Source organism: Equus caballus, chromosome 5 (genome assembly GCF_041296265.1).
Source record: "Equus caballus isolate H_3958 breed thoroughbred chromosome 5, TB-T2T, whole genome shotgun sequence".
NCBI classification, from domain to species: domain Eukaryota; kingdom Metazoa; phylum Chordata; class Mammalia; order Perissodactyla; family Equidae; genus Equus; species Equus caballus.
In genome coordinates this window covers 35,885,594-35,900,568 of record NC_091688.1, presented here as the reverse complement: position 1 = coordinate 35,900,568, position 14,975 = coordinate 35,885,594, and the positions used below count along the sequence as shown (strand labels likewise).

Sequence of the window (14,975 nt, the reverse complement as noted above, 5' to 3'; positions counted from 1 at the left end):
AAAGGCTGGGAAGAGGCTGAGCTGGGGAGTGAGAGGGTAGTGGAGACACATGTCTGCTGGAGAACGCTGTATATCCCAGGGGACAGCATCCTGCTATCTGCCCTAAAAGCACAATAGGCTCAGCTATAGGGCAGCACAGTATATAGCAAGGCAGCTTCCTGGGGCACCCACAGCCTCAATTCAGCCACCCTCTGGGTATATTCACTGAGCAGGAGAAATGAACTATGGCAGGCAGAGAGGCCTTCTGGCTTAGGCAGCTTCCTTCTGTCCAAAAGCACCCATGCCCCCTGCTGTCTGACTTGGAATCATCAACCTTCCTAACAGGGTAGGGAAGGGTAGCTTCCATGCCCACCGGAAGAGCTGGTCCCAGATCTAGCTGCTAAAGCATTTTCAGGCTTTTGGTTAGATGAGGAATAGACAGAAAAGGCACCCAGAAGGATGAAGGTGTGGTCCTAGCCACTCCTCACCTCACCCTACCCCACCTTGCAGCTGCTCTGTAGTTCAAGAAAACAACCCCTGGCAAAAAGCCTCTTTCAGTTCTCTCTGGACCAACCTCTTCTGCCTTGCCTGCACATGCAGAGAGCAGCTGAGGGGAAGCCGGGGCCAGCATGGAAAATAAAACTGACCTATAGACTTACATCTTCTTTGTCTTCCATTTTACAAATAATCAAATAAATGCTCAGAAAAAACTAAAGTTGAGTTTGAACCTAAGGGTAAAGCAGAAACCCCATTTCCCTCCTCATCCTCCTTCTCTCACTCCACATATCAGTTCACTGCAAAGTTTATATTTGGGCTCTTTTAGGAAGTGCAAGAGGAACAACAGAATAAATTACATACAGTACCTGAGCTGGAGCCTGCAGGGGGAGCCGACAGAGAGCTTCTGGCCAGGGTACCTGATCACTTCACCAGACCTGTCTGAATGCCAGGACTTATCCTGTGTGAATAATGCCTGAGCAGAGAAAAGAGCTCTGGCCTTAGATGACTGGGCTGGGGGATGTTAGGAAAGGGATGAAGTAGCAAAGTGCTTTCGGGAGACTAAGGATTGTCCTTTGACATCATCCCCCAGCCTTATTCCTGAATGGGAACAAAGAAAGGACTAGAGTTTGAGCCAAAAACAGTCAGGGAGACCTGGGCAAGGTGGATGATAACTTCTAAGATCTCTTCTGATTCTAATATTCTACTTTATGATATAGAACTGCTGTAAGTCTGCACTGAGGCTGTTGCCTGGTGACCCCACTGCTGGGAAGTTAAGACAAAAAACCAGAGGGAGCCAACTGAGGATCACATGAATAATTCAGCTTACACAGAGGCAAGAACCAACCAGGAAACTCACTTCAGGGTACAGGCTCTATACCTCTTGTCCAAGTCCCTCACTCTTATGACCAGAAAAACTCAGGCCTGCGGCCCACCCATCCCAAACGGATGCCCTCCCCACCTGAGCACCTGGATTAATCATCAAACCCTGATACTGGCTGAGCTGAAAACAAACTGGCCTGCAGAGTGATTCTGAGAATGGACAAGTGCTGGCCTAGGGGAGGGCATTCAGCCCTGCATCTCTTGGGAACAGAACGCAAGACAATAGTTTATGATAAAGAAAGGATTCACTGGCCACTTTTGACTTGCTTCTGACTACATGCCTAATGCAGAATTCTCATTAAGACTCCAGTGTTTTGGGTGTGTTCACTGCAGATAATAGAAGAGGACCTACTGGAAGAGTAGGAAATGAAGCAGGCAACAGTAAGACACACCTTCAAGTTCAGACTTCTCAGACACTTACATTCAGACCACATTCAAGCCTTGGATCTACACTGGTCCTAGATCTCAAAAATTTAGAGGAAACCAGAAGAAAATGTGAAATAGCTTCAATCCAGGGCAAGAAACACAACAAGGAATGGGATCCTGACTGCAAGGAACCATTCTAAATTATAACACTACTCTCTGGATAAACCTCATCAAGAGATGGCTGGGCTCTTTGCAGCTCCCCACAGCTTACAAGGAATGAAAGAGAAGAGAGACCAAGCTGTCTCAATCATTCTTTAGAGGCTCTTAAACAGACTATCTCAGGTAATCAGTACAATGTAGTCTCCCAAACTCTCTCTTTCATATATTCTACAATCTAAAAACCTTATAATAGAAAGCTACTGAACTCCTTCTTGACTCTGGATCTCAAAAAAGAAAAAAAATATATGGTTAGCTGGATACATCTTTTTTTTTTTTTTAAGATCGGCCCTGAGCTAACATCTGTTGCCAATCGTTTTTTTTTTCCTTCTTCTCCCCAAAGCCCCCCAGTACATAGCTGCATATTCTAGTTATTGGTCCTTCTAGTTCTGCTATGTGGGATGCCGCCTCAGCATGGCTTGATGAGCTGTGCTAGGTCCATGCCCAGAATCTGAACTGGCCAAACCCTGGGCCACTGAAGCAGAGTATGTGAACTTAACCACTCGGCCATGGGGCTGGCCCTTAGATACAACTTAAGAGCTGACCACTCTTCACTCCTCAAATCAGGATCCTCATATTTCCTTTTTGCCCTCTCTCTGAGGAGGTTATCTGTAGAATTCAAAGGACAAACAGCCTGAGATATGATCATGGGTTGGACAGAAGGTTGCAGATTCTTTAAAAAAAACACCAACACACATTTTGCCATAATTGCTCTCTCCCTATATATACATAAATGTGTATCTGCATCTATTTGAATGTAAGCTTGACACTTCATCCTTAAATACTTAATATGTATCTCCTAAGTACAAAGATATTCTTCTACATAAACAGAATGCTACTATCTCATCAAATAAATTTAACATCGAATGCCATATTATCTAATGTACGAACCAGACTCTGATTTTTCCAATTGTCCAAAAAATGCTCCTCTGTAGGATGGCCTGCCTTCATCTCTAATGCTTTTGTTTTGGAAAAGGTCCACGCCTAGAGATACCTCACAGTGGCCAGAGGTTCTACCCTAAGATTTCTTTTTCTTCTCAATAAACTGTGCCTTAGAGGGGCAGAAGATAGGAAAGGAAAGGAAATATTCCATCAAAACCTCAGCACCCCCAGGCAATACTGCCTTTTAGCTGGCTAGACCTCTAAGACATGGTATTATGGTATCACAGTGAAAATTCAGTGGTCCTGCTAAAACCTACCTTAATGACTGGAGAGAATAGGGAGCCAGCCAGCCCAGCACACCATACTCACCACACCTCCCTTGTCCCCCTCCATGAACTGAATGATCTGGCAGGATGATTTCTCCCAGAGGAAGATGTGCCCGCAGTCACTACCGCTCACCACAAACTCACTCTTGGGGCCATAGAAATTGACGCCTTTTACTGAAATGATAAATGAGGAAATAAACCGCATGAGGGTTGGCATCAGGCCTATATATATTTATCTCATAGACAATTTAGTTATTCACTAACTGCACATCAGCTAAGAGCCAAAGAATTTCTTTCATTTTCACAAAATCACAAAAAAAATCACAAAATCACAAAAAAAAAAAATCAAGAGATTATGCATGTATAATAGATAGTTTTAACAAGATACCAGTCCCAGAGAGTATTTATATTCTCCCAAAGAGCTCCAAAGGGCTGAGGAGTTGCAGTCCCTTAGCAACAGCCTGAGTCTCATTAGTCTACAACCTACTGAACAACCACAGGCTTCACTAACGCCTTATCTGTCTCAACCTGAATCATCCCAGCTCTGCCCAGTGTCAGGCAGCAGTGCCCTATGTCCTGGGATTATCCTTGGTATATGTAGTTCATCGGTACCTTGTCAATGCTTCCTGGGTCATCAGCTGACCCAGGACTGATGGAGGTATATGCCACAAGTGCCTATAAGAAACATCTGAACTGTGCTTGCTACCAAGACTGAACAACAGCGCTCCACTCTCTGAAATCAGTAAGAGAAGCCGGCAGTCCCACTACTATGTCCAGTTCTATACCAGTCATGAGAGTGGCACTCTTTCTTTTGTCTGCCCATGGACTAAGATCCAAGTATAGGTTTTTCCCTCTCTTCTCCCCAGCTAAGGAGAAAAAGGAAAACTGCCCATTCCAAGTCAAAATTATGAGATATCTGTTAGAAGTGGGAACAACAGCAAAGAGCAGTGATTCCTCAACTTTTCTGTACATTAGAATCACACAGAGAGCTTTTAAAAATCCCAATGAAGTTGTACCCCATACCGTTCAAATTAGAATGTGTGGAGATGGGAGTATGGCCTCAGTATATTTAAAAGATTGTCAGGTGACTCCATTGCGCAGCAACGTTTGGGAACCACAGACAGAACAAAAAAGGCCAATCTTCAATGCAAATTTGGGTAAAGTACTATCACCATTCCTCCTCCTCTGTGTCATTCAAAAGAATCATTTCCTCCTCCTCCCTCGAGGTACAAGCTCACCCCCTATTTTAGGCAATTTGGTACTGACTAAGGAGGGCCTTCTTGGACTCCCTAACAGGCCTTTTAATCATGAAGTTACCTGAAGTCATAAAAAAAATACAGTCATTCTAGTGTCCTTATGCCCAAACCAAGTAACATCACTGCAGTGGTGAGAGATGCTCCAGAGCCGTTTCTCCTCTAGCACAGTAGGCCCATGAACACTCTAGGCCAATTAGGGATATACTCTCACTTGCTCTTGGTGACAGGTAGTCTACTCCTTTAGGTAGCTCCTATTTGTACAACCTGAATGAGATACTATTGTTCTCCAAGCCAACAGACCTAAGCTATAGAAACCCAGAAAAGACAGCCTCACCTGTGGCGTTATTTCTGTGGCCCTTATATCTCTTAACATACTGGGCCCCATCACTGTGAGAGGAGTTGAAGAGGTAAATGTCTTCATCATTGTAACTGGCCAGGAGCTCTGCCAAGAACAAGCACACAGCAGTGAAGGCAAAGGCTGAAAAAAGCTGGGACCAGGAGTTGGGGGTTGGGGTGGGGCTTCTTGCCAGTAGTGCCCCCTCCTAATACCCAAGTACAGCACCCATCTTACTCATTTGGAACAGCAGGCAAGTCAGGTGTCTAGGGTAGACCAGGAACACGCTGCCAACCCAGGGGTAGCAGAATGCCCAGGAAGATCATACCCGTTAACTCAGAAATGAGTCAAAGGCTTAAGAACCTGCTCAGGCAAGTAGCCTGGGCTTCAGGACAGGCCCTGGCAAATATCATCTGCAGCATTCTGCAAGTGGTGCCTGGCATCTCCAAGGGTCATCTGCTACATCCTCCCACTGTGTGCTCACCATCAGCAACTACTCCCCAGCTGCTCCACTTGGAGCTATAGCACAGCGGTGAGCACTGGAGGGCACATGCCTCACTGGCTCAGCAGCTCCCTAGACAGAGGGGGCATGCCAGCCTAGGAGCTGGGCCCTGCTCACGTACCTGTGCCGTCGTGGCTGTACACAAGACAGGTGATGTTTGCTTTGGACTCACTGTTCACCTGCAATAAGGAGCAGATACTGACTGATGCCCCACCCCCCCATTTGTTATACCACCTTCAGGAAACAGGTTTTCCTTCAAACTCCCCTATACCTTCTCTCAGAGATTGAGAGAGAGAGAGAGAAAGACAGAGACAGGAATACAACTGATGAAATATGACCACCTCAGGGGGGAGAAGGCTTTCTGTTGGTTGTCTTCTGTGTGCTGGCCATCTTATATACACATTATCTCATTAGCCCTGACCATCGTGGTGCAAGGCAAGATCTTTATCTCTGTTGTCAATAAGAAAACTGAGGCTAATAGAGGTAAGGTGACTGCCCAAGATCAGAAAGCTGGTACAGCAGGGATTCAAATCCAGGTGTCTGACTCAAACGTCCAAGCTCTTCCCCCCAATACCAACAAGTTTGGGGGCAGCTTTGGGGTCAAGTCAGGGAAGCCTGGAGCCACTGGCCCTTCATGAACCTTACCAGGTGATGAGGACAGAATTTCTTGAGTACTCCATTGTTCTCATTCTCATCAATTTTCCTCTGGTCATAAATCCTGTGGTGGAAGAGGAAATGAAAATGTCAAAATTTATAAAACGATCCCTTAAAGAGTTGCAATTTGATGTAGTGGCAGAAACAGCAGACAGCTGGATATTAAGACAGATTAAGGATATTCCCCAACCAAGGTTCTGGCTCGTGCTCTTCCTTGAAGGTCCTCTTTTCCTACCCTCTTTCCAAACGCTAACTCTTTTATCCAGGCACTTCCCATTTCAAGCAGTAATCCTCAGTTATGTCAGTTTGAAGTGGCTTCTCTCTCCTCTCAGCTTTTATATCACTTACTGTTTATTTTCACTGAAATAACAACATTACTATAGAGCTTTTTGTGTGTATGTAACATCCCCCATAGAGTTTATTGCTCATGGGCAGAGATCATGCTTTATATGTCAGTGGGTCTTCAATCCTTTCTTGAAATCTTATTTGGCCAGATCTCCCTCTCATCCCCCCAACAACTATTAGAAACCGCCACCTATATTTCCTCAAGATTCCCTCTCTCCTTCCTTCATTCTCATCAAGCATCGACCTATCTTCACCTTCCCTCATCTCTCCAATCCAAACTTTAATCATTCATTCAAGTATTTTATGGCCCATACTATGTGCCAAGTATTATGCGAGGTGCTGCAAATACAGTGAGGAAGGAGACAGCTCTAGTCCCTGTCCTCACCCATCAGTTTTCTCCAATCTCAGAGTCTTATCTCTCCACAGCTACTCTAATCTCACCCCCCAAGGACCTTGTCTGTTTGATTAGTCCACTTTTCTCAACCTCTTCTTCATCACTGTCTGCCCATTTTCTAAAAATCCTCCTTTTACTGACTGTCTTTTCCTACTATTGCTTTTTCTGTCCTTCCTCTTGCAGTCAAAGTCCTGAAAAGAGCAATCTACATTCAATATTTTCACTGCCTCACTTCCCACTCACTTCTCAATCCATTCCAATCTAGCTAACCCTCAACTCACGACTGAAACTGCTCTGGCTAAAGTCATCAGTAAGCTAACTGCCAGTGCCAGCAAGATACTATTCAGGCCTTCCTCTCGTCCTGACGTTGTTCATTACTCCTTCCCTGAAACACCTTCTTTCCTGGATGTCCAACCACTCCTTAATGTTGTTCATGGGCTTGTCTTTCTTTGTCTATCCCTTAAATGTTGATGTTCCCAAGAGGTTTGGTCTTAAGTTCTCTGACTGTATATACGGAAACTTTAACCTAGAGTCCAAGAAGCACACGGATGCCCAGAGACTGTTCGTATGCGTATTTTTCCATAGTTCTCCTTATATTCTCAAAGAGGCCAGAGATTCAAAAGGTGGGAAAAATTCTGCTTAATACTTTCTTTTGGTGATCAAATTTTATTACCAGGGCTTTAACCACCACTTATATACAAATATACGTCTCTTAAATCTATGTCTCCAGTCTACAATAACTCTGAGCTCTAGATCTGTAGCTACATGCCAACTAAACATTGTAACGGGATGACCCAAAGTAAACTCATCCTCCTCCTTCTAAAACTAAACTCATTCCAAACCTACCCCTTCCCCTGAATCTCTTGTCAACAGCACTATCCTAAATTTAGGTGGCCATAGGGGAAATCAGGTCCTTTCCCTCCTGCATAACTAATTTTTTTTCTGTCAATTCGACTCCCTGAGTATATTTCTTGACTTTATCTGCTTTCTCCACCCTTAGTCATTTTTTGCCTACATTATTTGTAGTATCCTTCTAATTGATTTCCTTGCTCATACTGTCACCAGAATTATGTCTAAAATGCAAAATTTCATGTAAATTCCCTGCTTAAATCTCTTCAATGATTTTGTACTTTCTACTAAAGTCCACACTCCTTAGTAATGCTGCCTACCACTTCTCAAAGATCCCATACATTATACAAAAAAATGAAAAAGCTATGCTTCTTTGAAACATATCATGTCACATCTTATCTTACCTCTACACATACTGTTTCCTCTACCTGATATACTAATTACCCATTTGTCTTTAACACTTCCTCTGTGAGGAAGAACAGCTAATAAAATGGTTTCTACCATATTTAAGGAGTCTGATCTGAGTTCAAATACAAACTCTGAGACTTTATAGATGAGTAATACTAAGTTATGTAATATATATATATTTTTTAATTCTTCTCCCCAAAGCTCCCCCGTACATAGTTGTATATTCATTCTAGTTGTGAGTGCCTCTGGTTGTGCTATGTGGGAGGCCACCTCAGCATGGCCTGATGAGCGGTGCCATGTCCACCCCAGGATCCGAACCGGCGAAACCCTGAGCCACTGAAGCAGAGCGCACAAACTTAACCACTTGGCCACAGGGCCGGCCCTATGTAATATTTTTAATCCTTATATATCTGTTTCTTCAGAACGCTCCTTAAAGGCAGAGATCATGTCTAGCCGAGTGTGTCTAGCACACAGCAGATGCTCAGCAAATCCTGGATGAATAAACGAATGAATCAATATATGTTTGTATTCTCCACAATCCCTTGCTTAATATCCTGCATAAAGAGACTATCCAGGAAATGTGTGCTTTGCTAAATGAACCAAAAAAAAAAAAAAAAACAGAAAGAGGAAACTACCATATTACCCATTACTATTCTTCAGAAAATGTATCAGCTGATAGATTTTTTTTCCTCTAAACTATGTCTAAATCAACAGCTCTCAAATGTCATTAAGCCATCATAAATTTCAGCAAATCAGTAAAAAAATTTAAATATTCAATATTTTGGTGTATGGACTATTCTGTGTTCCTCAGTATCTAATGCTTTTTGTCCTTCTTCATGGGGGAAGTTCTTACCTTTCTTCTCCTTTCTTCCATAAGTATTTATCAAGAACCTACTATATTCTAGGTATGATACTAGAAGAGGGGTTGGCAAACTTTTTCTTAAATGGCAAGACAGTTAAATATTTTAAGCTGGCAGGCCAGCTAGTCTCTGTCGCGAGTGAACTCTGCCACTGTAGCATGAAAGCAGCCATGGATAATATGCAAATGAATGGCTGTGGCTGTGTTCCAACAAGACTTTATTTACAAAAACAGACGGTGTAGTTTACCAACCCCTGTGCTAGACAGTGGTGATACAAAGATGAATACAAATTTTTCCCCTATTTTCTGAGCATAGGACAGGAAGGAGCTTGATATTTCTACTTATTTTGAAGACATCGTTTTTTAGAGCAGTTTTAGGTTTACAACAAAACTGAGAGGGCAGTACAGGGATTTCCCATACACTCCTTGCCTATATACATGCACAGCCTCCCCCATTATCAACATCACTCATCAGAACGTTATTTTTTTTTCCCACAAGTTTTGGCAATTATGAATAAAGCTGCTATAAACATCCATGTACAGGTTTCTGTGTAGATGCAAGTTTTCAACTCCTTTGGGTAAACACTAAGAAGTACAATTGCTGGATCATATGGCAAGAGTATGTTTAGTTTTGTGAGAAACCAACAAACTGTCTTCTAAAGTGGCTGTATCATTTTGCATTTCCACCCACAAGGTATGAGTTCCTGTTGGTCCCCATACTTGCCAGCATATGGTGTTGTCAGAGTTCCAGATTTTAACCATTCTAATAGATGTGTAGCGGTATCTCACTGTTGTTTTAATATGCATTTTCCTAATGACATACGATGTGGATCATCTTTTCTTATACTTACTTACCATCTGTATATCCTCTTCGGTGAGGCGTCTGTTAAGGTCTTTGGCCTGTTTTTTCAACTGGGCTGTTTGCTTTCTTACAGTGGAGTTTTAAGAGTTCTTTGTATATTTTGGATAACAATCCTTTTACCAGATGTGTCTTTTGCAAATATTTTCTCCCAGATCTATGGCTTGTCTTCTAATTCTCTTGATATTGTCTTTGACAGTGTAGAAGTTTTTAATTTTAATCAAGCCTAGCTTATCAATTATGTCTTTCATGGATCATGTCTTTGGTGTTTCTACAAAGGCATCACCACACCCAAGGTCATTGAGGTTTTCTCCTATGTTATCTTCTAGGAGTTTTATAGTTTTGGATTTTACTTTTAGGTCTATGATCCATTTAGAGTTTAATTTTTGGAAGGGTGTAAGGTCTGTATCTACATTCATTCTTTTCAGGTGGATGTCCAGTTTCAACACCATTTGTTGAAGAGACTATCTTTGCTCCATTGTACTGCCTTTGCTTCCTTGTCAAATACAAGTTGACTATATTTATGGGAGTCTATTTCTGGGCTCTTTATTCTGTTCCATTAATCTATTTTGCCAATACAACACTGTCTTTATTACTTTATAGCTTTATATTAAGTCTTGAAGTCAGGTAATGTCAGTCCTCCAACTCTGTTCTTCTCCTTCAATATTGTGTTGGCTATTCTGGGTCTTTTACCTTTCCACATAAACTTTAGAATCAAGTTTGTTGATATCCATGAAACAGCTTGCTGGGATTTTGACTGGGATTGCACTGAATCAATAGAGCAAGTTGGAAGGACTGACATCTCCACAATATTGAGTCTTCCCATGCCCTTGACATTAAATCAAATGAAGAACGGTTTCAGCAGTGTCTCAACACTCTTACTGCATCTGTCTCCACAGGCCTTCAGATACCCACTAACTTGTTACCTTAAGCCTCTCTCTTCCCTCCTCACGTCCTCTTTCCCCCCACCTGCTGTTAATCTAGTGTTTTCTCAGTGTTTCTGACATCAGTCTAAGGATAGGGGAGCAAAGGGACCATTAACTGACTGTGTTGTATGAACGAGGGCCCATACCAAATCCTTTAGCAACAAATTTACAAGTCAACCAATCACAATACCAAATCTACCACCACAGGATTCATTCATCTGATACATTCTCCTTGTCTTTGCAGCTATAAATTCTTAAACCAACCTAAGCAAGATTTAGTAGGAGGACCTCACACCTATACCACCTCTACTTGCCTACTTTTGTTTTCTTTCTTCCTTTTTTGGCCATAGGCCAAAAGGCATCTCTCTAAGGCTTCCCTTAAATGCTTCTTCACAATCCTAAACTAAAATTCAGTATTCCTGATGCAAAAGCCTTGAGGATGAGTAAGCTATTTCTCTGTATTCCTGTCAAGAAATTCCTTCAGGCCAGGAGTGAACGCTAATGATATGATATAAAATACGCAGCAAAAATATTTTCAAATTTGTACTGGAAGGTGAGCTCTTTAGCTTCTTTCAAAGAAAGAATCAGAAAGGGGAAATCCCAAAACATCCAACTGGCTAAACTGAAGAGGTGCCAGATACACTGAAGATGATCCTAATGTCAGAGAAGAGCTGGGGTGCTGGAAAGGCTATCTGCTTGTGCCGGGTCAGTGTGCCTCAAATTCTACACCCTTGCTACTGCCAAGTAAATAGCCTATTATCTGCTGAGAACTTGGGATATACAAAGGGATAGAGGATATTGAGGCTGACAACAGACAGAAGATCTGAGTATTTCTCCTTGTGTGGAAATGATTTCCAGCCCCACTCTAACCCTGGGAAAGTACTAGCTTTGGATTAGGTATTATCAACTGAAGTTCTTTTTTTTTTTTTTCTTAAAGACTGGTACCTGAGCTAACAACTGTTGAACATCAATCTTCTTTTTTTCCTCCCCAAAGCCCCCCAGTACATAGTTGTACACTAACTGCAGTTCTTAACACAGCCAACTCTCCAGTTTTGTCCAAACATCAAGGTTCTAGTGGTTGAATTATCTAGAGACACACTTTTCAAGCAATCCAGAGCTCTAAGCAGGAAATCCCAATTAGAAATTTCAGTGAATGCTCGATTTGGAGAAGGTAGCACCTGAAAGTTCTGACAACTACAGTCCTTTTTGAGCAATACGTTCTCATTAAAAAAAAAAAATTACTGCTACATATTTGCTATTGGTGAACAGAGGAAAGGAATTTAGAAGGTAAGGGAAACACGGGAAGAAGAGAGTAACAGAGCCATTCAATTCTCTTGTGGCAAGATTCTTGAACAAGCTAAAGTCATCTCTCACATATTTCTAAAAACTTAGTCTATCCCCATGATTCTTATTAATAAAATTAATTTCAGAATACAGTTATAAAAATGTGCTCTCATTTAAAAAGATAATGCTGGAGCTGGCCCCGTGGCACAGTGGTTAAGTTCGTATGCTCTGCTTCGGCGGCCCAGGGTTTCACCGGTTCAGATCCTGGGCGCGGACATGGCACCACTCGTCAAGCCATGCTGAGGCAGCATCCCACATGCCACAACTAGAAGGACCCACAACTGAAAATATATGACTATGTACTGGGGGGCTTTGTGGAGAAAAAGGAAAAGTAAAATCTTTAAAAAGATAATGCTTTTCACCCACCATCAGGAAAGCTTTTAAAGTCATTCATTTTTCTAGTGATCCTTTCCTTGCTTCCTTTCAAACTGATGATCCCACGGTAACCAAAAAACAGGCCAACTAGATAGAATTGGGATACAGTTTGTGACTAAGGGCCACAAGGAAATTAACTGGTACACACGGAGATTAAAGCCATGAACTCTGTTTTCCTTAGGCTATGCCTCAATAGCCAGTTACAACATACATTCACAGTCACAAAGATATCATTACAGATAAACACAAGTGGTTCAGGACAGTGGGAACCAAAAACCCTGAGTTCACACTGAGTACTCCCCCAAGTCAAATCATTTCTGTATCTGAAACTAGCCTTCAAAATATCTGGTGTATGTTAACTTATATGTGAAAAATGGTAGAAGATATTTACTAAACCAGCACTTCCTAGTAAACCTGGGTTTATGCCTTAGCTGCTACGTGGTGACCTTGGTCAATTCATCAAACTTCTTTAAAACTTGATAATCTCTATAATATGTTAAGCCATCCTCAGAGATTGTTACATTAGGGAACAGAATGCCTCAGAAGGAGCTTAAACTCTCTGGAAGATGGTAAAAAATTCAAGATGGTAGTTAACGGAATCCTAGGCAATTCATACCTTTCCATAAGAGACACCTGGTAGTACACAAGGCATGAGAGACTCCAACTCTCAAAGACACAAAAGAGCCACAGACTCACCTTACAAACTGATCTCGTCCACCCACCGCAAACTGGTGGGTATTGGCAGGATTCACATAGATTGTATACAGCCCCACTTTCTTCTCCTTCTCTTTTGTCACCACCAGTTTCCTTTAAGAGTAGAAAAACATGAAAGTTATATTCTCCAAAAGATCCAGATGGTCATGGCAAGTGAGAGCAGAGAGAGTAATACAGACAGAGTAAATCATAAACCAAAGAGATTCTCATCTGGAAAGAAAGAAAAAGGTGGTTTTGTCTGTTCTGAACACTGGAACAAGAAAAAGACAAAAACCACCTCCATGTATATTTACTAAATACTACTCTGGGAATGGGAAAAAAAAAAACATATAATGAAGTCATTTTCTGGTGTTCCCCAAGAAGTTAAAGGCATATGAAGGTACTGCTCCTCATGTAGTCTCAGTTTAGCTGGAGTCCAACACGATGATAATCAGTCACTAAAAAGACAATACTACCCACATCTCCCCATCCTTTATTTATAAATACTTCTTTCCAATCATTTGGGAGCAGGGATTGAGGGGAGGATGAATCATAGAAACAGTGGACAGAAAAGACGCTAAAGTCAGAGACTATCTCCCAGATTCCAAAATGTGTCACTTAAAACCCAGCTTTAAAAATGCACACTGAAAAATGACAAGAAATAGTTTTCTAACACATGGGCAATCCAAAGGAAAACGGCATTCTTCTTTCCTTAACTGAAGCAAATTAGGAAAGAAGTTTCTTATGAAGATAGCTGTTTTTAAGGCTGGAAAATAATTTCTAAATTATTCTTCTGGGTGTACCACAAAAAAGGTGATCTTTAGGAGGGCATGGGGCCGTGAGGAAACCCTATAAAATTTCAGAGTTTTAAGCCAGAAGATTCTGGCTAAATAGCCATAATTTGACCCAGCTTAAGCATGGCACCATGAATACTCTTCCCATATCTAAGTGTCCAATCAGTCAAATTTGACATCATAAAGATTAGTAAATTGACAGGAAAAGAAGGGTCTTTTTTTTTTTTTTTTTTGAGGAAGATTAGCCCTGAGCTAACTTCTGCCAGTCCTCCTCTTTTTTGCTGAGGAAGCCTGGCGCTGAGCTAACATCCGTGCCCATCTTCCTCTACTTTCTATGTGGGACGCCTACCACAGCATGGCGTGCCAAGTGGTGCCATGTCCACACCCAGGATCCGAACCAGTGAACCCTGGGCCGCCAAGAATCCAAATGTGCAAACTTAACCACTGCGCCACAGGGCCAGCCCAAAGGGGCTAGTCTTTAGCTGTTGTCTTTTTTGTTTATTTTTTGCTGAGGAAGATTTGCCCTGAGCTAACATTTGTTGCCAATCCTCCCTTTTTTTTTTGTTTGAGGAAGACCAGCCCTGGGTTAACATCTGTGCCAATCTTCCTCTTTTTTTTGGTATGTGGGACACCTCCACAGCATGGTTACTGAGTGGAGTAGGTCCACATCTGGGATTCCAACTGGTGAACCTGGGCCACTGAAGAAGAGCACATAGAACTTTAACCACTCAGCCATGAGGCCGGGCTCTAGCTTTCATTTTTAATTCTAAGGTTTTGCTTATTTCTGTTGCTACGGAAACTCAAAGAAATAGAACCATGACAATGAATTTCTTTGTAAAGAAATCATTTTAGCATCCTCTCTGTATGGTCAAAGTCACTCCAGCCTAGAACTGCTCTACGCAAAGTGGAGAGATTTTATTTGATTTTAAAATCTCCACAGCCTCCCATTAAAAGAATAATGTACAGAGGTCATTAAAAATGACTGTTGTTAGAGAAAATACACACACACATACATAACTCTCAAAAACACAAGACAGAAAACATATCAAAGAGTTTCAGGAACAAACTAGCAATGGAGAAGAGGCAGCTCTAATCAGGTTTTAGACAGGGAAGAGGAATGGGGCGGATGCTGCTCCTTTTCACAGGACCATTTCAATTTCCTCAACAATTTGGATTTTCAAAAGGAGAAGGTTAGACAAATATAAAAGCTATCATGTGGAAGCAAAATGAAGAAGCT

At 41.9% G+C, this 14,975-nt stretch overlaps 1 protein-coding gene across 31 annotated transcripts in view; it reads right to left on the bottom strand.

Moving 5' to 3' along the window:
• DCAF8 (DDB1 and CUL4 associated factor 8) overlaps positions 1–14,975 on the bottom strand; it is a 79,111-nt gene that overhangs the window by 40,733 nt on the left and 23,403 nt on the right. For 27 of the 31 annotated variants that reach the window (XR_011439104.1, XM_014739781.3, XM_070267984.1 and 24 more), the window contains 5 exons: positions 12,948–13,058; positions 5,884–5,956; positions 5,360–5,417; positions 4,737–4,844; positions 3,190–3,320 (listed from right to left, as the gene is read on the bottom strand). Coding sequence is in view for 26 of the 31 variants with exons in the window: in XM_014739781.3 (XP_014595267.1) it covers positions 3,190–3,320; positions 4,737–4,844; positions 5,360–5,417; positions 5,884–5,956; positions 12,948–13,058 (481 nt within the window). In the remaining 5 variants the exon portion in view is untranslated. Of the gene's footprint in view, positions 1–842; positions 3,321–4,736; positions 4,845–5,359; positions 5,418–5,883; positions 5,957–12,947; positions 13,059–14,975 lie in introns of all 31 variants that reach the window. The other 4 variants (XR_011439108.1, XR_011439109.1, XR_011439106.1 and 1 more) reach the window with 1 other exon arrangement.